Here is a 27,402-nt window from a genome sequence, read left to right on the forward strand (position 1 = left end):
AGTTGAAGATTTTATCACTCCAAAGGGTAGACCAACACATATTAAACCATCTGTAATGTGCATTGGTGCTTCAGTATAGTGCGTATGAGAGTGTTTCAGTAGTGTGTGTGTGTGAGTGTTTGTATGTAAAAATTCAGGCCAGTGTGTGTGAGTGTTTTAGGAGTGCCTGAGAGCATTTCAGTAGTGTATATGACAGACAAAGAAAATTGTAGCGTGTGAGAGAGCATTTCGGTAGTGTGTATGAGAGCGTTTCCCCTCGGCTCGGGGGAATAGGGCACTTTTTGACGTCCAGAGCAAAAGGGCTGGTTCTTCAGCACCATTTGGGGTCTATCTGTGCACGTGCTTGGTGAGAGGTAATAATGAATGATGTCCGTCAGCACACGCATCCTATAGGCCGCCACATTTGAGGCCATTCAGTGGGAAGCTGGCCGGCCGGCAGCTGCTGGATGAGGAGGGGAGCGAGAGAGGGAGGGAGGTGGGTGCTAAGCTTGTTCACATAATAGCCGGCGGTTGAAGGCGTGGTGCGTGTGCCTCGCTACGGACAGCAGCAGCAGCAGCAGCAGCAGCAACAGCAACAGCAACAGCAACACACCGGGGGGATGAGCATGGGGGGCGGCTGTGGGGCGACTCCCTTCCGCGGCGAGCGCAACCGGCGAGACGGCTGATCGGGAGGGACCGGCATGCGGGCGAGGCTCGACATTTTCTACTCTTAAGGACACCTCAACGCAAAGGTAAGAAGATACACGTTGAGATGGAGCTGATACACGCCGCCTCTGCACCGGGCTTCGAGGAGACAAAAAGTAGACACCCCGGCAAGGGACGTGGGTTTGCCCCCCACCCCCTACCCTCCCACCTGAGACACGCGTGTTTCTCTCAGAGGGGAAAAAGAGGAAGAGTGCGTTTATTTGACATATGTGTTTGGAGACAGGAGTACAGGTGGAAACCACCCATAGACTTTCACGCACACATTCATTGTTCTCTCAATGGCCCTGAGGTGGGCCAGTCCCCACAATCTGGCGCCGACGGAGGTGGATAAAGCACATTCTATTAGGATGTTAAAGCAATACAACTGTTCCATTGAACTGATTTTAATGTATTTTACTGTATTTAATGCAGTCATATTGGCAGTGTGACTTGGCGATTATTAAAAATGGTGGATGAATCATCAGTTTGACAGGGTTCACTTTGTAAAGCTCATTATTTAACTACGGTGTGTTGTACGCCTGATTTAATTTAGAAAATGTGAAATTGTGCATCGTATATGTGATATGAAAGTGAGTTTTTTTCTGACGAGGATTTACATGGACAAGACTGAGGCTAATGGAGTATTTTATTTTAATATTATTATTATTATTTTTTTGCTGGTTAAAAAAAGTAGGCAAGTGCAAGTTAGACATTCACCCAGTGATGTTATCTCAGGAAAAGCCCCATGTCTGAGTGAATTTAAAGGGATCATAAACAGGAAGTATTTGGGTTGTGTCTCCTGGACACATGTCCAACTTTGTCGCGCTTCCTATTTGTTGCAGTGGATGTCCTGCGTCATTTATCAGCACAGTGGACTTCTGGGGGCATTTGTCACATGCCTAACATCTGTAAATACCCCAAAACTACTCAGTGGATGGTAAAACAATGCAGTTTATTGGACGTCACCATCAATGCAAATCTTTGTTGGTCAGTGTGCGAGGCCTGCAAAGGCAAGGATGCTATTGTGAATATGTATCGGCTGCTTGAAAACATTGGCAACCCTCCATTTCAGAATCATAGTGCTGTGAATTTTTCCAAAAATAGCCTTGACTTGACAGCCACTTTAGCAGCATTGGGGTTTTGTCATCTAATTTATAAATGTCTTATTTGCCTTGGTTCTCTGACTTTGACTATGTTACACACGCCACCTGATCTTTGATATTTACACATTCAATTAATACTTTTTATACTGTATATACCATAGTTTTATTTAGCTTTTTATATTGATGTTATTATTTGGAATGCAGCCCTATGGGGGGCACAAGTCAGTGCAAACTGTAGGCCGGTCCCAAGCCCGGATAAATGCAGAGGGTTGCGTCAGGAAGGGCATCCGGCTTAAAACCTTGCCAAACAAATATGAGCGTTCATCCAAAGAATTCCATACCGGATCGGTCGTGGCCCGGGTTAACAACGTCCGCCACCGGCGCCGTCAACCTGCAGGGCGCTGTTGGAAATCCAGCTACTGTGGGTCGAAGTCAAAGTCAAAGAAGAAGAAGAAGAAGAGGTGGAAAGCGGGTTCTTCGGCAGAAAGAGAAGAGGAAAACACAAGAGCCTAGAACTGAATGTGGGGACTTTGAATGTTGGGACTATGACAGGAAAATCTCGGGAGTTGGTTGACATGATGATTAGGAGAAAGGTTGATATATTGTGTGTCCAGGAGACCAGGTGGAAAGGCAGTAAGGCTAGAAGTTTAGGGGCAGGGTTTAAATTATTTTACCATGGTGTAGATGGGAAGAGAAATGGAGTCGGGGTTATTTTAAAAGAAGAGTTGGCTAAGAATGTCTTGGAGGTGAAAAGAGTATCAGATCGAGTGATGAGGCTGAAATTTGAAATTGAGGGTGTTATGTGTAATGTGATTAGTGGCTATGCCCCACAGGTAGGATGTGACCTAGAGGTGAAAGAGAAATTCTGGAAGGAGCTAGATGATGTAGTTCTGAGCATCCCAGACAGAGAGAGAGTCGTAATTGGTGCAGATTGTAATGGACATGTTGGTGAAGGTAATAAGGGTGATGAAGAAGTGATGGGTAAGTACGGTATCCAGGAAAGGAACTTGGAGGGACAGATGGTGGTAGACTTTGCAACAAGGATGCAAATGGCTGTAGTGAACACTTTTTTCCAGAAGAGGCACGAACATAGGGTGACCTACAAGAGCGGAGGTAGAAGCACACAGGTGGATTACATCTTGTGCAGACGATGTAATCTGAAGGAGGTTACCAACTGTAAGGTAGTGGTAGGGGAGAGTGTGGCTAGACAGCATAGGATGGTGGTGTGTAAGATGACTCTGGTGGTGGGGAGGAAAATTAGGAAGACAAAGGCAGAGAAGAGAACCATGTGGTGGAAGCTGAGACAGGACGAGTGTTGTGCAGCTTTTCGGGAAGAGGTGATACAGGCTCTCGGTGGACGGGAAGAGCTTCCAGAAGACTGGACCACTGCAGCCAAGGTGATCAGAGAAGCAGGCAGGAGAGTACTTGGTGTATCTTCTGGCAGGAAAGGAGAGAAGGAGACTTGGTGGTGGAACCTCACAGTACAGGAAATCATACAAGGAAAACGGTTAGCTAAGAAGAAGTGGGACACTGAGAGGACCGAGGAGAGGCGAAAGGAATACATTGAGATGCGACACAGGGCAAAGGTAGAGGTGGCAAAGGCAAAACAAGAGGCATATGATGACATGTATGGCAGGTTGGACACTAAAGAAGGAGAAAAGGATCTATACAGGCTGGCCAGACAGAGGGATAGAGATGGGAAGGATGTGCAGGAGGTTAGGGTGATTAAGGATAGAGATGGAAATATGTTGACTGGTGCCAGCAGTGTGCTAGGTAGATGGAAAGAATACTTCGAGGAGTTGATGAATGAGGAAAATGATAGAGAAGGGAGAGTAGAAGAGGCAAGTGTGGTGGACCAGGAAGTGGCAATGATTAGTAAGGGGGAAGTTAGAAAGGCATTAAAGAGAATGAAAAATGGAAAGGCAGTTGGTCCTGATGACATTCCTGTGGAGGTATGGAAGCATCTAGGAGAGGTGGCTGTGGAGTTTTTGACCAGCTTGTTCAATAGAATTCTAGTGCGTGAGAAGATGCCTGAGGAATGGAGGAAAAGTGTACTGGTGCCCATTTTTAAGAACAAAGGTGATGTGCAGAGCTGTGGCAACTATAGAGGAATAAAGTTGATGAGCCACACAATGAAGTTATGGGAAAGAGTAGTGGAGGCTAGACTCAGGACAGAAGTGAGTATTTGCGAGCAACAGTATGGTTTCATGCCTAGAAAGAGTACCACAGATGCATTATTTGCCTTGAGGATGTTGATGGAAAAGTACAGAGAAGGTCAGAAGGAGCTACATTGTGTCTTTGTAGATCTCGAGAAAGCCTATGACAGAGTACCCAGAGAGGAACTGTGGTACTGCATGCGGAAGTCTGGAGTGGCAGAGAAGTATGTTAGAATAATACAGGACATGTATGAGGGCAGCAGAACAGCGGTGAGGTGTGCTGTCGGTGTGACAGAAGAATTTAAGGTGGACGTGGGACTGCATCAGGGATCAGCCCTGAGCCCCTTCCTTTTTGCAGTGGTGATGGATAGGCTGACAGATGAGGTTAGACTGGAATCCCCGTGGACCATGATGTTTGCAGATGACATTGTGATCTGCAGTGAAAGCAGGGAGCAGCTGGAGGAACAGTTAGAAAGATGGAGGCATGCACTGGAAAGAAGAGGAATGAAGATTAGCCGAAGTAAAACAGAATATATGTGCATGAATGAGAGGGGTGGTGGGGGAAGAATGAGGCTACAGGGAGAAGAGATGGCAAGGGTAGAGGACTTTAAATACTTGGGGTCAACCGTCCAGAGCAATGGTGAGTGTGGTCAGGAAGTGAAGAAACGGGTCCAAGCAGGTTGGAACGGGTGGAGGAAGGTGTCAGGTGTGCTATGTGACAGAAGAGTCTCTGCTAGGATGAAGGGCAAAGTTTATAAAACAGTGGTGAGGCCAGCCATGATGTACGGATTAGAGACAGTGGCACTGAAGAGAAAACAGGAAGCAGAGCTGGAGGTGGCGGAAATGAAGATGTTGAGGTTCGCTCTCGGAGTGACCAGGTTGGATAAAATTAGAAATGAGCTCATCAGAGGGACAGCCAAGGTTCGATGTTTTGGAGACAAAGTTAGAGAGAGCAGACTTCAATGGTTTGGACACGTCCAGAGGAGAGAGAGTGAGTATATTGGTAGAAGGATGATGAGGATGGAGCTGCCAGGCAAGAGAGCGAGAGGAAGACCAAAGAGAAGGTTGATGGATGTCGTGAGGGAAGACATGATGGCAGTTGGTGTTCGAGAGGAGGATGCAGGAGATAGGCTCTCATGGAAAAGGATGACACGCTGTGGCGACCCCTAACGGGACAAGCCGAAAGGAAAAGAAGAAGAAGAAGATATTGATGTTATTATTTGTAGTGTCTTTCGTAGCACCGCGGGCCCTTGAGTCCCGTCATTTCAATCCTCTGTATGTGTTACGCATATGGAAGAATTGACAATAAAAGCACCTTGAACCTTGAACCTTTAAGACTGTAACAAAGACATTCCGAACTGAAGGTTTAGCCTCCCTCTTATGTGGGGAAGATACATATGGTAACAGCCTTTAGGGAATAGGGGAATTGATGATTACCATTTGAGCGAGCTCTTCTGATAATCGATACAAAAAAAGGATGACTTGTGATGAAGGTGATGTCACATTATTATCTTGCAATGATTTCCACTCAGCTGCAGGCTCTGCGAAAAGTCACTGCCGTAGTGTGCCTGGGCCTCTGACATTAGTACTGCCATGACTATCATTCTGCTTGAGATGCATGGCAAGGAGTCGCTGCTGCATGTCTTCAATGATGCTTTCAGCCCGTTTTTGGAGGCAGCATTTTGAGCCAACTGCACTATTACAGCACGAGTGCTGTCATGAACAGCCTAACAACTGTCCATCCATCCATCCATTTTCTGAGCCGCTTCTCCTCACTAGGGTCGCGGGCATGCTGGAGCCTATCCCAGCTGTCATCGGGCAGGAGGCGGGGTACACCCTGAACTGGTTGCCAGCCAATCGCAGGGCACATAGAAACAAACACCCATTCGCACTCACAGTCATGCCTATGGGCAATTTAGAGTCTCCAATTAATGCATGTTTTTGGGATGTGGGAGGAAACCGGAGTGCCCGGAGAAAACCCACGCAGGCACGGGGAGAACATGCAAACTCCACACAGGCGGGGACGGGGATTGAACCCCGCACCTCAGAACTGTGAGGCTGACGCTCTAACCAGTCGGCCACCGTGCCGCCTGCCTAACAACTGGATTTGTGGAAATACAATGCTCCTCTTGGGGTACAAAGGCACACGCCAACACGCACATTTTATTATAGAGGGACACAGTGCAGTGCATCAACAACTACTATAAGCAGCCAACTCAGGCCAAAATTCCATACATCCATCCAGTTTCGATACCCCTTTCCTTCATTTGACTTGCTGGGAAGGAAGGTCATAACTTTTCTAATGGAAACCCGAACCTCAGAGCTGTGAATAAGACGTGCCAACCACTATACCATGGTGCTGCCTCTAAAATCACATGTAATACAAAATGTACATTTGAATAAGATCCATGTGCAGATTTTAACAACCACCATCTTGTCGTTTTTATGACCACTTACATCTGAGGTCATTTTCTACAATCAAAATTACAAAGTAGTAGAGTACATATAAAGAAATAACAATCTAATAATGTAATTTATTGCCCTTTTTCAGGTAAAGATGTGGCTGAGATCTGGTTCTAGTGCTCTATTTTGGTTCAAGTGGGTGTTGGTGGTATACAGTAGATAACAGAGGCTGAGAAACTATGAAGCCTCTGGGTCTTTGTGTTCAAATATTTAGTCTCAACGTGAAGTGAGCAAGAGGTGCAACAATACCTTGAGGGTGGATATGACATCGGCTTTTATTAGTTTAGTTTGTAATTCAAGACTGAATCATTTAGGCACAGCACAATTGGCATGTAAATGTCATCCTGATGTCTGCCTTATTGTGTGCTTTTGTTAACGGAAGCAAGTTTGACCGTTACAGTCACTATTGGTAAAATACTGTACAGTATTGTACTATATTAGTAGGACAAACACAAGGAAAATATAGCTGAATGTCCTTCCATCTCTCAGTACGTCCTTTTCAGGTCAGGAAGAAGAAGTTAGACAGCATGATGACCTCATTGGCATGAATCTCTCTGCTCTGACTCTGCTCCCAATTATTGCATGACATCATCTCGAGCTTCACATCGCTTACCTGGATATCACAGGTTTTCAACATGAGTTGATGTTTGATACTTAGCTATTAACTGCTGACAATATGAGCCATGTAGGTATATCTGATCAGGGGGGTAATCCAAAATACTTCAGATTCATTCATCATTAACTGTGTAGAAAAGTGTGTCAGTGTCAGGTGTCAAAGGTCCGTTACATGAGCTACCAAGCTTTATCAACGTGTTAGACTGTGGCTACCTCAAGTAACATCCATCCATCCATCCATTTTCTATCGTGCTTGTCGTCATTAGGGACATGGTAGAGCTGGAGCCTATCCATGGCTGACTTTGGGTGAGAGGCGGGGTACACCCTGGACTGGTCACTAGTCAGTTGCAGGGCACATATGGACAGACAACCATCTATGGACAATTTAGAGAATTCAATTAACCACAGCAGGTGCACTCTTTCAACTGTTGGAGAGAAAGTTTCTTACTGTTGCTTTAAATACAGGTTCTTATTTTATTGTCTTGCTGCCTTTGTGCTACCCTAAAAAAAAAAATCATTAGATGAACAGGATTTTATCTTAATACCCTTAGCTTAGTAAATTCAATGTTATTTGGAAAAAAGCTATAATTTTAGTATTGTTTGTTCTTATTTTTTCTCATCAAATTTAATCACATTTAATTTACATTGATGAAACTTGTTAGTAAAACAAAATTCAAAAAGAGGCAAACTCCACACAGGAAGGCCAGAGCAGGGATTCAAACCTATAACCTCTGAAGTGTGAAGCAACCATACTAACCAGTCAGCCATGTGAACTCCACAAAAAAAGAAAATCCATGTAAAACATGAAGGACTCCAACTAAATTTGACCAGTTTTTCAGAAAGTTATAATCCTCAAATATCAATACATACATATAATACACTACATATAACAATAACAGACGAAAAGATTTCAAGTCTGTGAAGAGTCCCTGCTCCCTCCTCTGAATTTGCATCAAGTCGGAGCTGTGAGCAAGCGCAGGTGAGCATATTTAAAATCACAGGATTAACGAACCTCAATCTCATCGGACTGAAAAATAAAACTAATTCACCAGAATTTTCTTGAAACCATGTTCAGCTCACAAAAACAAATCATTTCTTGAAAAAAAAAAACATGATTAATGAATATAATTCAAGCAAATTTCCAGTTCTCAGATCAAACACACCCACCTAGTTATTTTGTTTTATTTTTTTTGAGTGCAGCTGACTGTGGGAGTATTTATTCATCTCTAATTGGGTGTCTTCAAGAAAACAAGCATACATCCATCCATCCATTTTCTGAGCCGCTTCTCCTCACTAGGGTCGCGGGCGTGCTGGAGCCTATCCCAGCTGTCATCGGGCAGGAGGCGGGGTACACCCTGAACTGATTGGCAGCCAATCGCAGGGCACATAGGAACAAACAACCATTCGCACTCACAGTCATGCCTACGGGCAATTTAGAGTCTCCAATTCATGCATGTTTTTTGGGATGTGGGAGGAAACCGGAGTGCCCGGAGAAAACCCACGCAGGCACGGGGAGAACATGCAAACTCCACACAGGCGGGGCCGGGGATTGAACCCAGGTCCTCAGAACTGTGAGGCTGACGCTCTAACCAGTCGGCCACCGTGCCGCCGGAAACCGGAGTGCCCGGTGAAAACCCACGCAGGCACGGGGAGAACATGCAAACTCCACACAGGCAGGGCCGGGGATTGAACCCGGTTCCTCAGAACTGTGAGGATGATGCTCTAACCAGTCGACCACCGTGCCGTAGAAAACAAGCACTTTTTGTGTAATGCCAGCTTTCATCAATATTGCATGAAAAGGGAAAGAGAGATGAGAGTTGCTGCTGTCTGGACAAGCCTGAATAATGACAGGTTAAACTTTCCTGCTTAATCTTTATTCAACTTTATCTTTAGCCACCATAATTGTCACACGGGCAGTTTTTTTTTTTTGAGTGCTGTGAGGTTTACAGGTATGCTTTACCATAAGGTAACACACATATAATATGCCAACTAAACAAGTAACCAGCACAGAAAAGGTCCTTCGTGCATGTCTGTAGAGATAACAAAAAAAAAAAGCAACAAAGACTGACAGTTCTTTTCTTTACATGAAGGTTGAACCCTTGTCTTAAACTCTAGAGGCTTTGCAAGCTTTTGTTGAGGCTGAATGGGTTGTTGTCTACAGTGTGTCCATCGGTACTGGGCAAAGTCTTAAATGAAGATAACCATTATTCCCAATTGTTTATGTATTGTCTATTGCTCAGTTTTAAACCCCAGCCTGCAGAACCTTTGTACTTCAACTAGGTTGATAGGGCATCTCGCCTTTATGCTGCCCCTGATAGGCTGCAGAGTGAGTCTGGGTCGTGCCATAACTGTGCTCTGTCTTGCTCTTTTTTCTTTTTGTACACATTGCACGAGTATAAGTCATGCTTTTATTCTCCAACTACTTAAGACCAAGTTTTAAGAGGCTATTTTCTTCACAAAAGCAAGTAGAATACAGTTGACTTTATCATCTAGCGGCCAGATAGGAGTATTGCATGCGAGGTTCAGAGACAATTATCAAACCCTATCACAAACCAGTAATGTCACAATTTAATAAATCAATGTGATTAAACTGCAGATCCATTCCAACTGAATTGGATTTATTGAGCACACAGCTTTTAATTGAGACTGCGTGAAATAAGTTTGCATTAAATTATCCCCAAGACCAAACAATGACATTATTGTGAAGCTATAATTGAATAAGTGCTTTATGGCAATAAAGAGTCCTTCAAAAGAGTTGCAAGGAGTGTGGCGTCGGTGCACATTTTAAAAGACTTCCTTTCTTGCCTGAAAAATATTCACTTATACTACTATTGGGCAGTAAACTCTAAATTGAGCAACGGGTCAGGAGTCTGAGCCGTCTTGGCCTCATTAAGTCAGCTGCCGAATTCATATGAAGTGGCCACTAAGCTGTCGCAAACCCAGAAAGCTTGCATGCAGAGACTTTGCAGTTCTTTCTCCGAGACCTGCAAGAAAAGCGCAATGAAAGGATGAGTCAGGAATGTATCCGCAGCTGCGCTCCTCCTGGAGCGCTTTACCAGGTATGAGAGTCGCTCGGTTCTCTATGATAGAACGAGACACGAGGTGATCAGCCTTATTCTGTCAGATCAACCCAATCGCTTTTTCCAAGATATTTTGGATGTTGCCCTGAATGTGTCATCTGACCTGACAATTTGATGCACTGACAGCACAGTGATGTTTATTGTAGCAGGGCAATGCTAGGAAAATGATCTAACTGGAAAACGTTGTTGACTTCCAGATATTTGACTTTAGAACGTGCAGTTTCATCACAATCAGATTTGTTTTGGGCAGTTTGAGCCGTGCAAGTTGGAAAAGTTTGCAGAAATGTTTACTTGTTGAAATACAGTATACTTGTTCAATCATGTGCGAAGAAGCCTGATGTGAAATGTCCAAATGTGAAGTACCTCAAATCCCTCCTCAGGTTATTATGGCAACAAATCTTCGACACAATGGCTTCATTGTCATTCATGACGTTCAAATTTCTTCAAGAAGGATCACTGCATTTACCACTTGGGTATTAGTTCACTATGTCGACTGTGAGGTGAAATATTTTGGTCCGAGCGTGCTGTTTTGCGATTTCAACTTATTGCCATCTTATATAGTAGATTCCAGCTTTTATTAAAAATAATGCCCATGGGTGTGAAGTAGAAGAGCATGCTATAATTTCCTCCTTTTTGTCCCTGTAGATGACCGAGGGCAGACTGTGTCAAGTTCAGCTGCTGGATGACAGGAAGCTGGAGCTGCTGGTTCAGGTATGAATGACGTGGAGATGGTCAATATTTGTGTAATAACTGAGAAGCCTCACTGTGCAACCTGAAAGGAGCTGCTCCATTTAGCGACGTGTGGAGAATTCACACCCAACTGCGTACAAATCCTCAGCGCAGCTCACATCTACTGTATTTCACGGTGTTGGGGTGTTCCAAAATCATTTTTACTGTATTGACGGGGCATTAAATGGACAAATGGAAATGTTCGAGTCATTTATGGGTGAGGAAGAGGATATGAGATGAATGAGTTACTCAATCAGTGAAAGCAGTTGCTGCTGTAAATGTAACCAAAGATTCGGAGTAGGCATGGGAGCGTTCACCGTCTTGTCACAAAATAGTCGCGTAATGTCTCGGTTGGCAGAAAAGCCTATGGAAGGCAATAGCCGACCACAAGTTATCGGGTTATTCCTGCTTATTTGCGTTAACTAATAAATGGTAGTGTTACGGGCTGTAAATACAGATGGTAAATGAAGGATTCTTAGAGCTTTTACGGCATCTCAAAGACACCTGAAGCTCATTGGAAGCGTGACACAAGTGGAACCATACTTACCTGGACCATGTTTGCTTTTTAGTAATGATAAGACACTTAACTTTATAATAACTTGTTTTGCAATAGAATATTATGGTCTTGGATATCCTATTGTTGATATTTAATTACATTTGGCACAAAGGCAATGACAAAAGAAAATCCCACATTAGTGAAGAACTTCCATCCCACTCTTAAGTAGTTGATGCCTCCGTTACTTTTGGTGATATTTTACCTTTTATAGTCGGCCTACTATCATATATAAATTACGAATGGATATGAGGCTTATAACATGCAAATACACGTAAGCAAAGTGTTAAAGGGGCACTGCACACCACCCCACACAGAATATTACGTACTGGACATCTGTACAGTACAGCAGAGGAGTCCATGAATAGGTCACAAGGGCTGTTGCGCTTCATTTTAGCTTGCAGGTCTCCTCGATGGGAATGAGGTGCACAGAGTTCTGTTTGCAAGCTGACACTCTGAATCTGAAAAATCTTCTTCCACAGCCAAAGCTGCTGTCATACGAACTCGTCGACCTGGTCTCCTCCCATTTCAACCTCAAAGAGAAGGAATTCTTCGGACTTGCATTTTTTAATGAGAAGTATGTAAACAGTTGGCCTAACATAAGTATTTTCAGCAGACTGAATAGTTATTGCTGGTGATTCTTAAAAGACAGCAGATGTGTTGACTGTGGCACACTTGCTTTTGCAGCGGTCAGTGTAAGTGGCTGCAGATGGACCGCAGAGTTCTTGATCATGACTTTTCCAAGAGGCATGGCTCAATTGCCCTCAACTTCCTGGTCAGGTAACAAGAAACCTTCACGTGCAGTGCTAAAGCTCTCCAGCAGGGTGCGGCCCTGCACGGTGAACGAAAAAATAATACAGTGCAAAATCAATTCAGTACAGGGAGTCCTCGGTTCTACAACGGTCCCGACGTATGCGTTACGAATTAGTTTGTGTAGTAAGAAATTAGAATAGGCCGTCAAGTGGCACAAGAAGCCACGCTCACCTACTGCCGGACTTATTGTTTTTTTTCATTTTATTGTTTCATGCACAAAATACAGAAGTATTTATAATACGTAAATTATAGGTGTTCCAAGACAAAATGTAAAGTGATTCCTAAATATTATTTGAAATATCAAATAGTTCTTGAGCACACCCTAAAATGGCTTTTCTTTCTCCTGTCCCTCCCTCTTGGTGACCAACATAAATATCAAATATGAAATAAGTTTTAAAATAGATTTGCGTTATGATTTGTTGACGTCTTCCTTGTAATTGTTAAATCATTTTGTTTCGTAACAGACATATTTTATGTTGTATTCTGAAGTTGTGTCTCTCAACATACACACAACCCAGTTTCTAAAACCTTTTAATCCATTAAGATGAGGGGGGAGTGAGCTCCATGACTCAGCAGAAATCATCATCATCATCAAGATAATTGCTCCAACCATGGGAACACCTAATAAGTCCACGCTTCTATTTCTAATATTTCTCAATGTTTTCAGCTGTAACACACTCACATTATCAGAATTTTTTTTTATTGTATTGCTCGGTTTTATTATACAGCTAAGTTCATGACCAGTTTGCATTGTAGCTAACAGAACTAAAATGTATACTCTTGAGCAAAAAGTTTAGCGTAACGATGATTTACAACCTTGCTACTGTTAATAGCGTGATACAAAATATAATGTGGTTTTTTTTAAATGTTATATAAATATATGTAATTATAAAGGATTTATTCAGCAAAAATATTAAAATTAAATTAAAATAGAATTAAATAAAAAAAAACATTGCAGATGCCATAATATCTGAAACAGGGCTATGCCAAAAACAGAAAAATATATGATATGACAAATGAAATATCTCATAAAAAGTGAACAGTTGATGGTTGAGCATGGATGAACCTACAAACCCAATTCCAATGAAGTTGGGAACTTCTGTAAGAAGTTAAAAAAAAAAACTACAATGATTTGCAAATTATTTTCAACCTATATTCAATTGAATACACAAGATACAAACAATATTTAACGTTCAAACGTCTGAACGTTATTGGGTTTTTTGTTTTGTTTTGGTTCTTTTATTGCAAATATTCTCTCATTTTGAATTTGATGCCTGCAACACGTTCCCAAAAAGCGGAGATAGGGCTAACAAAAGACTTGGAAATGAGGACTGTTCAAAAAACAGCTGCTTGGAACATTCCACAGGTGAACAGGTTAATTGGAAACAGGTAAGTGTCATGATTGACGATAAAAGGAGCCTCTCCGAAAGGCTCAGTTGTTCACAAGCAAGGATGGGGACAGGTTCACCACTTTGTGAAAAACTGCATTAGAAAATAGTCCAACAGTTTAAGAACAGTGTTTCTTAATGTACAATTGCAAGGAATTTAGGATTTTCATCATCTACGGTCCATAATATATCCTCAAAGGATTCAGGGAATCTGGAGAAATCTCTGCACGTAAACAGCAAGGCGGAAAACCAACATTGAATGCCCATGACCTTCGAGCTCTCAGGCAGCACTGCATCAAAGGATATTGCTACGTGGGCTCAGGAACACTTGCGAACACCATTGTCAGTTAACACATTTCGTCGCCACATCTACAAACGCAAGTTAAAACTCTACCATGCGTAGCAAAAGGCTTATATTACCAACATCCAGAAACGCCACCAGCTTTGGGGCCAAGCTCATCTGAGATGGACTTACGCAAAGTGAAAAAGCCCACGGCATAGGTAACTTGCACATCTTTGAAGGCACCATTAATGCGGAATGGTACATACAGGTTTTGCAGCAACATATGCTGCCATCCAAGGAACATCTTTTCAGGGACGTCCCTGCTTATTTCAGTAATACAATGCCAAGCCACATTCTGCATGTGTTACAACAGTGTGGCTTTGTAGTAAAACACTGCGAGTACAAGACTGGCCTACCAGCAGTTCAGACCTGTCTCCTATTGAAAATGTGTGGTACATTGTGAAGTGCAAAATACGACAACAGAGACTCCGAACTGTTGAGCAACTTAAGTTGCACTTCAGGCAAGAATGGGAAAGAATTCCACCTCCAAACCTTCAACAATTAGTGTACTCAGGTCCCAAATACTTATTGAGTTTAACACAGTGGTAAATATCCCCCTAGCCCAGTTTTTTTGGAACGTTGCAGGCATCAAATTTAAAATGAGAAAAAACAAATAAACAAACAAAAAAAACACAATAACGTTTATCAGTTTGAAAATTAAATACCGTATATTGTATTTGTAGTGTATTTAATTGAATCTAGGTTGAAAAGGGTTTGGAAATCATTGTTTTCTGTTTTTCTGTTCCAACTGGTTAGCACATCCCCCTCACAGTTCTGAGGACCCAGGTTCAAATCTGGCCTCACCCCGTGCCTGCCTTTTTGTCGGGCACTCCAGTTTCCTCCCACATCCCCAAAACATGCATGGTAGGTTAATTGAAGACTCAAAATTGCCCATAGGTGTGAATGTGAGTGTGAATGGCTGTTTGTTTCTATGTGCCCCACGATTGGCTGGGAACCAGTTCAGGGTGTACCCTGCCTCTCGCCCAAAGATGGCTGGGATAGCCTCCAGCATACCCGTGATACTAATGAGGATAAGCAGTATGGAAAATGAATGAATGAATGAATGAAATGATGCAGGTGTGTTACTTGTTTTACTTAAAAACATAGCAAAATAATATAAAATAAATGGTCAGTTTTTCAAAAGGTTGGTCCCTGAACTGTCCTACAATTCTGGAATTTCCCATATTCACTGTAATTATAACTGTGTTGGCACAGGTTTATGATATGACTACATACGTATTATGTTCAAATCGGAGTGATGTCTTCGCCGTAGGAATGGATGTCCGTCGTACAGCCAAGAGGCCCTGTATGCAGTTCAGTAAATACCTATAGCTTGAAAGACAGGTCTGTCAAAAACATTGTGTACTTGTGCATTTGTCTTTCATAGATTCTATGTAGAAAACATAACACAGCTCAAGGACATCATAACAGTGGAGTTATTCTTCCTGAATGCAAAATCTGCTGTCTACAATGTAAGTGTTTTTGGGTTTTTTTCTCATTGAAGGCTATAAAAATAAATACTTGGCTGAAGCCTCCTGATGAGTCACTTGCCTGTGAACTCTGGTAGCACCTTTTCTCAGCCGTAGGGGAGTTTTCCCTCGGTTAGGAGGAATGCGTGTAACAAACCAGAACAACACAGGTTTATTTTATTTTGAGAGCAGGCTGATATGAAGGTTGATATTGAAATGTTTATGTCTGCAACACTGTCTGCATTCTGTTCATCTAAAATCCTTGTTTCTCTCGCAGGGGATTATAGAAGTTGAGAGTGAGAATGTCTTCAAATTGGCAGCAAATGCTTTGCAGGTTGGTGCCTTTACTTGTCACTTGAGCAAAAGTCTTGATGTTAAATCATTTAAAGTCAAAACTTAATTACATGTTCCTTTTTTATTATCATTTACCAGGAGTCTAAAGGAGACTACACAAGGTAAGAGCTTGTTATTATCAGATGGGTGACAAGCATTTACTGGCAGTGAGACAAGTTAACGGTGCAAACATTCAATAGGTCACTTGTTTCTCAAGAGAGAGAACAACAACAATCAATAGCAATGTAATGCGAGGACTACCATAGTGCACTGAGAAGCTTGCACTCGTCTACTAATGAATCTCATGGTGCTGATAGAACCAAGGGGAGACTTGACAAGCCAGGAGAGAGCAGCGAGCAGCTTCAAGTCCACTAAATAGCCATAAAATTAGATGCACTTGCACAATCTATCCATCCATCCATCCAATTTCTGAGCCGCTTCTCCTCACTAGGGTCGCGGGTGTGCTGGAGCCTATCCCAGCCATCATCAGGCAGGAGGCGGGGTACACCCTGTACTGGTTGCCAGCCAATCGCAGGGCACATAGAAACAAACAACCGTTCGCACTCACATTCACACCTACGGGCAATTTAGAGTCTCCAATTAATGCATGTTTTTAGGATGTGGGAGGAAACCGGAGTGCCCGGAGAAAACCCACGCAGGCACGGGGAAAACATGCAAACTCCACACAGGCGGGGCCGGGGATTGAACCTGGGTCCTCAGAACTGTGTGGCTGACGCTCTAACCAATCGTCCACCGTGCCCCCTTGCACAATCTAATGAGATCCAATACAAGAGTGGTATCAAAAAGTCTGCCTTTACGGCATAATAATGCATATGTCTTGATTGACACTGTCAGATATGTATGTATTAGTTCAACAAAAGTGGTGCAGAAATGTAATGTATTGTATCATATGGAGAGGTGTTAATATCTAATGCAAAACCATTAACAAAAAGCCAACCAATGAGTTCAGAAAGTGAAATTCTTAGATTGTGATGTATGCCAAAAAGTTTTGTGTACAATAATAAAAAATACTTTACCAGGGTCGCTTTGTTTCATGTTATACTGCAATCATGTTGGATTAGACCAATCAAAATTTAATGGGTTCCTGTTTAAGAGGACCTGAAGTTTTGAAGAAATAAATGTGGTTGCTAGTTGGTAGTGCTACAAAGGAAAATTGAATAATTTTACTTTTGATATCATTCATCTCCCATTTCTTTTTTCGCCTAGTGATGAAGCCACACGAGCTGACTTAAAGAAACTGCCCACTCTTCCCACTAAAGTCCTCAAGGAGCACCCATCACTTGCATACTGGTATGCTTATTGGCCAGTGTGGGTTGCAATTACATGTTGCAGCACACTTTTAAATTATTCAGAATTAACCTTGAATTCACTTTCTTTATGCTAATGCAGTGAGGATCGAGTCACCGACTATTATAAACAACTAAGAGGAGTCTCCAGAGGACAGGCGATTGTGCAGTAAGTGTTTGAGTTCAAATAAAATATGGATTTGTTGAAACACTTTCAACATTAATTAATATTGCAGTGGTTTCAGGTCATTTATCTCTCACCTCCACTGAAGCCTCCTTTTCACTTTGTCGTGCCAGAATCCCGTTTCCCATCAGCTGGTAGAAATCAATCAATATGTTCAGCCCAGTGAATCACACAGACCTGCTAGAGCAAATGCGCTGGAATTCTTCCTCGCCTTGAACACAGCCCATGTGGCCGTTATAAAGCACCCTGTGGTTTTAATAACACTTTGTTCCCCATTGTAGGTATCTGACACTTGTGGAATCCTTGCCCACATACGGTGTCCACTATTATGAAGTGAAGGTAAGCCTTCAGGTCAGTAGTGACAGTCTTTGGATTGGGAACTGAACAGATGCCCACCTTTTATTCTCCTTCCAGGATAAACAAGGGATGCCATGGTGGCTTGGGATCAGCTATAAAGGCATTGGCCAGTATGATCTACAAGATAAGCTGAAGCCTAGAAAGGTAAAAATCATTCTACAGTTCTGGCTCCAATTTGGCTTGTCTGCAGACATGACATTACAGAACACTGTCATTGGGTTGATTCAAATTAACTCAAGGGCAGGAGATTTTTATTGCTAAAAATCATTGATGCAAAGTGTTTCTTTACTGGAAATCATGCATATGTCAGCCATTTTAACTTACCAAGTGTGATAGAGTCACCCATGTGAGTGATGCTGTGCATAATAAGACGTTTGGCATGTGCAGCAGGGTCCAGTAAGAAGCGGAAATGTCATTTAGAATGTGTCACATGAAGACAAGGCATTCTTGTGGCTTGCACACAATGATGCAGTTTTACTCTGACATTGTGCAAGTGTCTGCTGGCTGTCTGACGGGGAGGGAAGGGGAGGGGAGGGAGCTGCTGATGTCAGAAGGAAAAGAGGGATGGCTTTGGGTATTAACATGCATGAGAATACCTGAGGAGGCAAGTCAGGAGCTGACATGACACGGGCATAGTACCAGTTTCTGTTGTCAGCAAAACCAGTGAGGATTTCATAACTACAAAATAGGACCTGAAGTTGAAGACCATTATTAGTGGTAAGAAATCTTGTTTTGCTGAATTTCTATGCATACAATAAGGTACTTTTAAATGCAGCTCTGCGTATATACTTTCACAAAAAATTTTTGTCACCTGTCTGTGACCCAATATATACATATATTTATATAACATTTAAAAAAAGATCACATCTTTTTGAGGTTTGTGTCTCATCCACCTCTCGACTAGACATGCAATTAGTCACAAACGACTTGAAATTGGGCTGGTGTCTTGGAGCACCTGGTGGATGAGCAACGGAACATTTAGTGATGAGTGTGATTGCATAATGTGGGAGTTTGGTCCCTTCTGAACACCTGCGTTATTGCAGTCCTGGAACACCAGACTATAATGACCCTTCATGCACAAGTCTAGCTTTTTGATGATCCAGCTAGAGCAGGGGTGTCAATCTTATTTTTGTTTGCGGGCCACATTTAGCCCAATTAAATATCAAGTGGGCCGGACCACAATATTTGTGCCTTAAAAATCCATAAATAACAGTTATTCATAATTTTCCCCATTTACTTTTTGTTGCAAATCATATGAGCAGTTTGAAATTTTTAACCAAAAATTATTTCAACAGTATTATGAATCAGTGAGCGTGTACCATTCAGTTATGCATCCTTTATGCATAAAAATGTAAGTTGTGGCAGTGCATGAAAAAAAACAACAAAGTTCCAACAAACCAACCACTTTTGAAGTGAAGCTTTTGACTGAAATGTTGTAATATTCAATGTCTTAAAACATTTCTACAGGAGGAATTTATTTTCACAGTGTGAACATGGCACACCATTTTATATTCGTATGCTCCTGAAACTTGGCATTGTTTGGTCTTCACAAGTGCATCAATGTCATTTAAGTGTTGTCAGTGTACCCTCAAGTGGACAAAATTAGCAACAAAAGTTCCTTTTATTGAAAAATAGCAGTGAATCTGTTCCCCATCCCCATGGGCCGGATTGGATCCCCTGACGGGCCGGTTCTGGCCTGCGGGCCGCATGTTTGACACCACTGAGCGAGAGCAATGACATCTGGAAGCAACTTTATTTTATTTATTTATTTTTGAACACCATGGACACAGTATGAGTAATGTTTACTTTCTATGTGCTATTTCTCTATTGTGACTGCTAGCTTTATCAGTGGAAGCAACTGGAAAATTTGTACTTCAGGGAGAAAAAGTTTGCAGTGGAGGTTAATGACCCACACAGGTGAGCCCTCATCAGATTTTAAGTTCGTTTAAGTTGATTTTTTGTTTTTTGTATTTTATTTTATTTGGTTTTGGATCACTGATACATCACTTAAGAGATTGTCCAATTCTACCTGAAATCGGAAATGAGCCACACAGTTCACCACTGATGTCTTACTGCTTCAGGAGAGCAGTAACCAAACGGACCTTCGGACAGACAGGCCTCCTCATCCACACTTGGTATGCGAGCCACTCTTTAATCAAAACTATTTGGGTCATGGCTATTAGCCAACACCAGTTCTACTTGGACAGAAAACAAAGCAAAGTGAGTGTCAGAGTTACAATGCATTTCACATGGTTCAGAGATCCATCCAATAACCTTTGACACCGCTCTTCCGTTAGACTAAACTCGGGGCCTCGAAAAGCTTGGAGGAAATCGCCATGGATCTCACTGAGCATGCAGGGGCAAAGATAAACAAACTTGGAGAGTCAATCCTGAAAAATAACTTGATTACAGCCAGCAATGGGAGCCTGGTATCAACAGGTTGGTTGCGCTTATATCAATTCCAGAGTAACCTAAAACAAATATATAAATGCAAAATTATTTAATAATTAAGGGATGAACTACAGTATCATATTAATCAATAGATTGTCGTCATAAAACAACTGTGCAGCTATTCAAATTATATGTATTTGTAACATTTTCCAGGTTCTGGAGACTCCGAAATGAGTGAGGAGCAGAAGAAAGAGAAACTTTCTGAGCTGAGAAAAAAAGAGCAGGAGATTCAAGATCTCTTGGCCAAGAAGACAAAGGAACTAAAGAAGATTTGTTTGAGGGAAGCGGTGAGATATTGTGGTTACTTGTCCTCGTTTCTCTGGCTGTCAATTTAATTTGACTTCTAATCTTCTGTTCTTGTGTCAATGAGCAGGATTATGCTTATTATTACACCATAGAATATTATACACCGGTAAGGTAGTTGATTGGGTTACATCATGACAACGATTTATTTATTAGAAGTCAGTGTACCATCAGTATTACTATGGGGGCGGGGGGGGCACCAAGGTCAAAACACTTGATATTGTTGATTTGATGTGCATGGAAGTCTCATTCTGAAGCAGACACTTCAGCAGTGGCTTACTGTAGCTCCATTTACATGTCCAGTATGTATGGTGCCGTTAAGACAGTATGCCACGTAAAAATGTCTTCTTTTTTTGGCATTTGAACATTTGTCACATTTTAATAAATGGCCTTTGCCAGGCATTTTCTGTCTCCAGAGGTCCCCCCCACCCCCAAACAGTTTAAGTAAACTTCGGTGTGATTGGTTGTATTCATTTTGAGTGTTTGTTGTTCTCAGGAGCTTACTGGCAAGCTGCCAAAGGAGTACCCCTTGTCTTCAGATGAACGACCACCACAGGTTAGACGGCGAGTTGGCACTGCTTTCAAGTTGGATGACCTTTTCCCTTACAATGAGGTCTGTGTTTCACTTGTGCACTTTAATCATACACATAAATCTCTTTGGCCAACATTACTGGCCTTTTAGTTATAACTTTAACCTAAATTTTGCTAATGAAGCTACATACTTTGTGGTAATTTGGTTTAAATGACAAATTTTTTGTTTGCATGATCCCAATTATTATCCCTAATTAAAAAAAAAAGTTATCTCTTTAACTGAAGTGGTAAACCTAAAAAAAAGTGTTTTGGTTTAAGAGCTGTTGAAAAATAACACGACACCCTCCATATGTACACCTGAATACTGAAAGATATGAAAGCATTGCCTGCAATAAGTAATGAACAACACAGGGTCAGCAAACATTTAGAATGTTGTTTTCTTCCCACTCCATCTCCATTACGTGGTAATATGCTGTAGAAGTGACAATTCTCTGTCTGCCAATCAAAGAACAGCACTATGTCTTGCTCAACCCTACATAAATTAACAGAACCCCAACGAAAGCGTGCAAAAAAGTGGAATGGGACACTTTACAATGGAAAGGCAGAAAATAGGGATATGAATGTACTTTTAACTTTCTTGCTGCTTCTACTGCAGGATCCTTTTCTGAGAAATCTGGAGAGCAGATTTGCCCTCCAGCAGAAGATAGTGGAGGCTGCTAAAAAGCTGGCAAATGAGTCAGAACTGTGTAAGACAGTCAAGAAGAAAAGGAGGAGAAACTGTTTAGATGCTATGCACAAGCTTCAGCAGATTGAGAATGAGATGAACCATTACCGAATCAAGAAGGGGAAAAGACCCACTCAGCGAGCTTCAGTAATCATTGCTGGTATGTTGCAAGTGCAAGTAAGGTGCTGTCGCAACTTTCGTGCGTCTGCTTTTTCCACAATAACATTTCTCTTTGTCCAGATGAAATCATGCGATCAGATTGTAGCTCCTTGTCCAGCCTCCCGTTGGAGGACGGTGAGCTTGGCAACACATCTTTCTGAAGTATCCTGCAGGAATGCCATGTTCAGATCATGATTTTGTGCTGTCCTATTTTTGTATTCAGATGACTCGGATAGCGCTAGTCAGCGGCCACGATCACGGTCTGTGCAAGACTCCCCACAGTTCAGCCCATTACGCTCACTGGGAGCAGAATACGATGTGGAGAGGCAAACATCTCCAAGGGAAAATAACCATAACAAAAGGTGCGGCTTGGTCTAACCTGCTGACCTGATTTTGGAGCTCAGATTTTTGACATTTATTGCTTGTTGTGTTTGAGGCCTCCTTCTGTTGCACACATACAGTGGCTGAAATAAGTATTTAACACGTCACCATTTTTCTCACTAAATATATTTCCAAAGGTGCTATTGACATGAAAATTTCACCAGATGTTGAGAACAACCCAAGTAATCCATACATACAAAGAAAGAAGAACAAATAAACTCAGAAATTAAGTTGTGTGTAATAATGTGAAATGACACAGGGAAAAAGTATTGAACACGCCAAGTCGTATTTATTTAATAATTTGTACAAAAGCCAATGTTTGCAATGAGAGGTTCAAGACGACTCTTGTATGGAGAAACTAGTCGCATACATCTCAATCAATACTTTTTCCCTGTGTCATTTCATATTATAACACACAACTTAATTCCTGATCTTATTTGTTCTACGTTTTTTGTATGTATGGATTACTTGGGTTGTGCCCAACATCTGGAGGCAATTTCATGTCAATCAGCACCTTTGGAAATATATTTAGTTAGAAAAATGGTGACGTGTTAAATACTTATTTCAGCTGCTGTATCATTCCTGCCTTTCCTTTTAATCATCACCCTCAATGTCACAACCTTTTAGATTAGCTTTTGAAGGCCAAGAGGCTTCCCTCTACTACCACAAACCAAGAGAGGTCTCCTCCATCCACAGTAGCCCTTATAAAACCCTCCCCAGACCTCCCAGAGACCCCCGCAGCATGCCTCCCACACCAGTTATGACCCGCAATGCCTACAGCAGCAGCCAGCTCAGGTTTGGTCCTGGCTCCTGACATCGTTATCCCTCACTGTACTGCTAATTTAATTTGTCATTCAAAGCCTTTGTTAATATCCAATTATAGCAATTACAGTACAAGTAATAAGTGTAACGTGGCAAGCTGTGTCGTCTTTCCAGGTGCGAAGGCTTGCCTCATGGCTTCAGGGCTCGCAGTGGAAGTTTGGAGTCACAGCCCCAGTTGAGAAAGGACGAAGACCCAGAGAAGCCAGTTTTCACCTTGTCACCAGCCCACCGCAGCAACAGCACAGAGATGTTGGAGGATTGCTCTTCCTACACCAGTCAGTCCAGTCTGGACTTCTGCGGGCCTGCCAGTTCCCAATACAGCACCTTAGATTCCCGAAACTCCACCATGCATCGTCTCCACCGCAACGTGGAAGTGTATGGAAATACAGGGAGCATGCCCAACCTGGTGCAGCACCATTCTGGGTGTAGTTACGCCTGTGAGACCTCAGCACACTATGCACCCAGTGCCTACTACGTCTCCGGCTGTCCGTGTCCAGACATGGAGCCTTACGCTAATGGTTCCTATGTGTATGAGAGTGACGTAGAAGGCCACTACAACGTCAACCCCTCGTATCAAATGAACGGCTATCACGGACATGACAGATTCAGGCATTACGGCTCTGACCGAGCTGACGGCCTTTCCCAGAATCCCTACGCGACGGTGAGGCCGCCACGGAGCAGGGAGGGACCCAGAAATGAACTTTTGGCAAAGAACATGCAGAAGGCTATGGTAGCAGAACATCTGAGAGGGTGGTACCATCGGAACCGTGTCCCCAGAGAAGGAGAGCGAGCGGGATATGACTTTGACTGTGGCTCTCAGCTCAGCCTAGGCTACCAGACCATGCCGGCGGCATTCAGCCATTCCAGCAGGACAACCTCTTTCTCATCAGGTCAGATGATGTCCTAGGTCAATGCAGATCAAGTCCATGAAACAAAAAGGCATTTTTTTTAAAGTAAACATTTATTTATGTATCACGCCACCTCTCCCCTAATTGTCATTGTAATTGTGGCTTTTCCAGAAATTACTTTCACCAAACTTGTGATGGCAAGTGACAGTATTGTCATATAGTCAGCGAAAGTAGATGCGAATTTAGTTTTGTACTGGAGATGCAACAATTAATTAATCGACAACTAATTGATTGTCAAATTAATCAACAACTATTTTCTTAATTGATTAATCGCTAAGAGCATTGGTCACTTTAAAATTGTCCAAATCTTCTTATTTCAGTCTGTCAGCAGTAAATATTCTCTGATTTCTGTAGTCCTTCATGAAAGCAGACTGATTATCTTTTGTGTTTAATGAATATAAAACATTTACAAACATCTGCTTTTACTTTGGAAAACAATGATCAGCCTTTTCCCCTATTTTCTGACATGTTACATATCAAACCAGTAACTGAATCATAATCAATTTATGGAAAAAATAACAGTCAGTGTAATCAATTACAAAAATAATCATTACTTGCAGCCGTAGTATTAATAACCTGTTATTGACAAGGAGTTGAACCTGAAGCAGCCTCAGAGGTGTGTAGAAGTAATTTTCAATTTTGAAATGGTTTGTGTGACATTACCTAACTGTTATTTGGTTTTGTTTCATCATAAAACAATACCAAATAATCAACAATAATTGGTTAATAAAGAGTAATTGGAAAATAATGTTTTTCCAATTAAATTTAATGCAAAATAAATGTTTATCCAATTATTCAATTCATCTAAGGAATAATTGATAATCAATTCTAAAGCTATTCAATATTGACAGCCCTATTTTGCACTCTGATATTGGGGCAAAATTTGTACCTGTGACAGCGCTTCACATTCTATTTCAAGATTGGTTGTGTTGATGGAAGTCATCCATCCATCCATTTTCCGAGCCGCTTACCCTCACAAGGGTCGCGCTGGAGCCTATCCCAGCTATCATCGGGCAGGAGGCGGGGTACACCCTGAACTGGTTGCAAGCCAATCTCTTTTCTCTCTTAATAAATCTCTAGCACGGTTATTAGTATTACTATTAATTTCTTTTCCATCTATGTACTGTAGTTATTTAAAAAAAGAAAAGATGCAATCAAACTGTTTTCAAAGTTATATAACAATTAAAAGTGCTCTTGTTTTGGGTTAACTTGCAGTGTCCTCAGTGGAGAGCGCAGGGAACTGGCGCAACCAGCTGGCAGTTGGCCTGACTGACTACGACACACCCAACATACCTCAGTACTCTCAACACGCAGTTCCTTCTTCGCCATATAATCGCAGCCCCACACACAACAGGTGAGGGTTTTCTTTTGGAGCTTTTCACTCGATTGAGGGAGTAATGTTACATCAGAAAAACCAATGGCGACGTAAGAAAGCCTTAAATGCTTGAAGAGAGCTTAAAATTCATACAGCATTATGTATTTTTGGTCTTTACTACATAAATGACTTGATACTCTGTGCAGCTTCTTTTGACCACCAGCCCTTCAGTCCTTGTATCTCAATGTTAGGTCCAAACAGAATAATTTAAATCATTCTTCTCCTTCAAGGGTCTTTGCGCACATTTGAATGGAGAGCTCCTCTACAAATCGCTTTTAGGAAAAATTGACTAATTCTATATTTGACATAGAATACAATGAAATCTTTGCCTCTTCTTTCCTCCCTTCTTCAGTTTTTGACTTATGAATAATGCTCATGTGCGCAGATGTTCTCCCGAAAACAGAGTATTGGGCTCTGACACAAAGCCTAATAAATGTGAGTCAGTTGAGGTGGTTGGCGCTGACGCATCAGACAACCATTCTAGCACTTAAGGGTGAGACCAAGCAGGTGGCCTTATGTCGTGTTGCCACTTCTGTCCATTTCCCCATCTTCATCAGTGTGCTCATGTAAAGAAACCATCAACCTTTTTGTGTTGTGGGTGGATTTGTTTTCCTCCTCAGGGCAGTCTTTTCGTCGTTCACATTATTTGGATTCATGTATCCATTTCATGGCACTTTTTATGAAAAAAGAAAAGAAAGAAAACTAGGTTGGCTACATGAATAACAATACACTATGATGTTATAAATCGTACAAACATGATTTGTGATGAATTACACTTCACGTGATTGAACTGAACTGATAGAAATTGTTTTCCTTGTCACGCCACATGTTTGCATGGTCACTTGTTGCCAGGCCTCGTCCATGCCACACGCCCACAGGCTGTTTGAAAAGGGATCTCGGGGCTGACACAGCCATGTACCTGTACAGACAGACACACACTAAGGAAGATACTCAAAAACATCCCCGTTTCAATTATACTCTACATACAGTATGAATTTCACCATTGATTCTCTACTTTGTAATTAAATATAAAACACACAGAGAAAGAGAAGAGAAAAAAAACCCAGCCCTGATAGCTTGATCTGGCGGGCCATTGTTCTCCAGCTATACCTTCGAGAAACCCTTTTCAGTATTTGGCTGATCTAGTCCAAATAAAAATAGATGCCTAATCTTGGTAGCACCTTCATGTTGGTCAGATTCACATTAAGACCATTTCTTGCAAAGGTGCTTTTTTTTGGTCACCATGGAGTTGCAGAGCTACAATATGACCATTTCACTCCATTATGCCATGCTTTTATCATCACTCTGTCGAGTTTCTTTATTTTCATTCCTCGGGTCATACATCAAGATCAGTCTCAAATAATTGATTTAGTGACTAGCCGACTGATTTCGGTGTCTTCTTTCAGATTTTACCTGGGCAACAGCTACACGAGCATCCAGTGATGACTACCAAACAACATTTTTGGAACACAAAAAAAGCCATGGCCAGCAGCGCATGAAAAGGATGACAATTAAACACAGGCTTTCCATCCTATGACTAACCTCTGAACCCAGGGTGCCTTCGATCGGGTGGATTGTAGAGGCAAGACTTTGTCTCGAAATTTCTAAATGTTGCACAACCCCACTGGCTTGTACTTGAGGTATAAAAGAAACAATTTGTTTGCATTGAATCTAACATAAACATGAACTAGCTGCTGTCTTATGCTGAACAGCAGGTTAAAAAAAAAAAATCACCTGTTCCATAAAATCAGTCTTAATTGGATGATTCAGACTGTGAATGTCACACTTAATGTGATCGTTCATTAGAGCAGACCGTGTACAAGAAGTAGAGGAATTTCCTTCCTTCCATTCTTTAAACCTGGAATCTGAATGTATTGTCAATATTGTTAATAGTTAGTCTTTTGTCAGTTAGTGCTGTGATGTGATTGAACGTGCATGTGGAGAAAGTCTGTTTTGATAAGAACTTTGATAAGAACAAGACCACTGCCATAAAAAACAAATTTGTTTTCTCACACATTTGTACAGCCTGTGCATAGTTCTGAGTATCTTGTGATGTGTCATGATGAAATATTTTCCACTGCGAAGAAGGATTAATAAATAATTGTGCAACTCATAAATGGCTGCCGTCACTTCATGTACTGCTGTTGCTTAACACTTAGTTCAGTTTCCCT

General features: G+C 41.9%; 1 protein-coding gene across 5 annotated transcripts; it reads left to right on the forward strand.

Moving 5' to 3' along the window:
• Positions 1–599: 599 nt before the first annotated feature.
• Positions 600–27,348, forward strand: frmd4bb (FERM domain containing 4Bb). Of its 5 annotated transcripts, none has more exons than XM_061796453.1 (24): positions 600–731; positions 10,747–10,812; positions 11,866–11,960; positions 12,071–12,163; positions 15,315–15,399; positions 15,674–15,730; positions 15,829–15,851; positions 16,957–17,040; positions 17,140–17,205; positions 17,502–17,559; positions 17,635–17,721; positions 19,418–19,494; positions 19,659–19,797; positions 19,875–20,016; positions 20,182–20,315; positions 20,828–20,944; positions 21,518–21,746; positions 21,827–21,880; positions 21,969–22,107; positions 22,754–22,921; positions 23,063–23,838; positions 25,072–25,210; positions 25,617–25,724; positions 26,638–27,348. In XM_061796453.1, exons 2-23 carry the CDS (start codon positions 10,747–10,749, stop codon positions 25,720–25,722), a joined length of 2,934 nt encoding a protein of 977 aa, XP_061652437.1. In that variant the 5' UTR covers positions 600–731; the 3' UTR covers positions 25,723–25,724; positions 26,638–27,348. The 5 variants fall into 5 exon arrangements, with proteins under 5 accessions (XP_061652437.1, XP_061652453.1, XP_061652428.1 ...); XM_061796444.1 differs by lacking the exon at positions 600–731 and adding an exon at positions 10,015–10,080; XM_061796461.1 differs by lacking the exons at positions 600–731; positions 25,617–25,724 and adding an exon at positions 10,015–10,080.
• The last annotated feature ends 54 nt before the right edge of the window (positions 27,349–27,402 follow it).

This window comes from Phyllopteryx taeniolatus, chromosome 1, assembly GCF_024500385.1.
Source record: "Phyllopteryx taeniolatus isolate TA_2022b chromosome 1, UOR_Ptae_1.2, whole genome shotgun sequence".
In the NCBI taxonomy this organism is placed as follows: domain Eukaryota; kingdom Metazoa; phylum Chordata; class Actinopteri; order Syngnathiformes; family Syngnathidae; genus Phyllopteryx; species Phyllopteryx taeniolatus.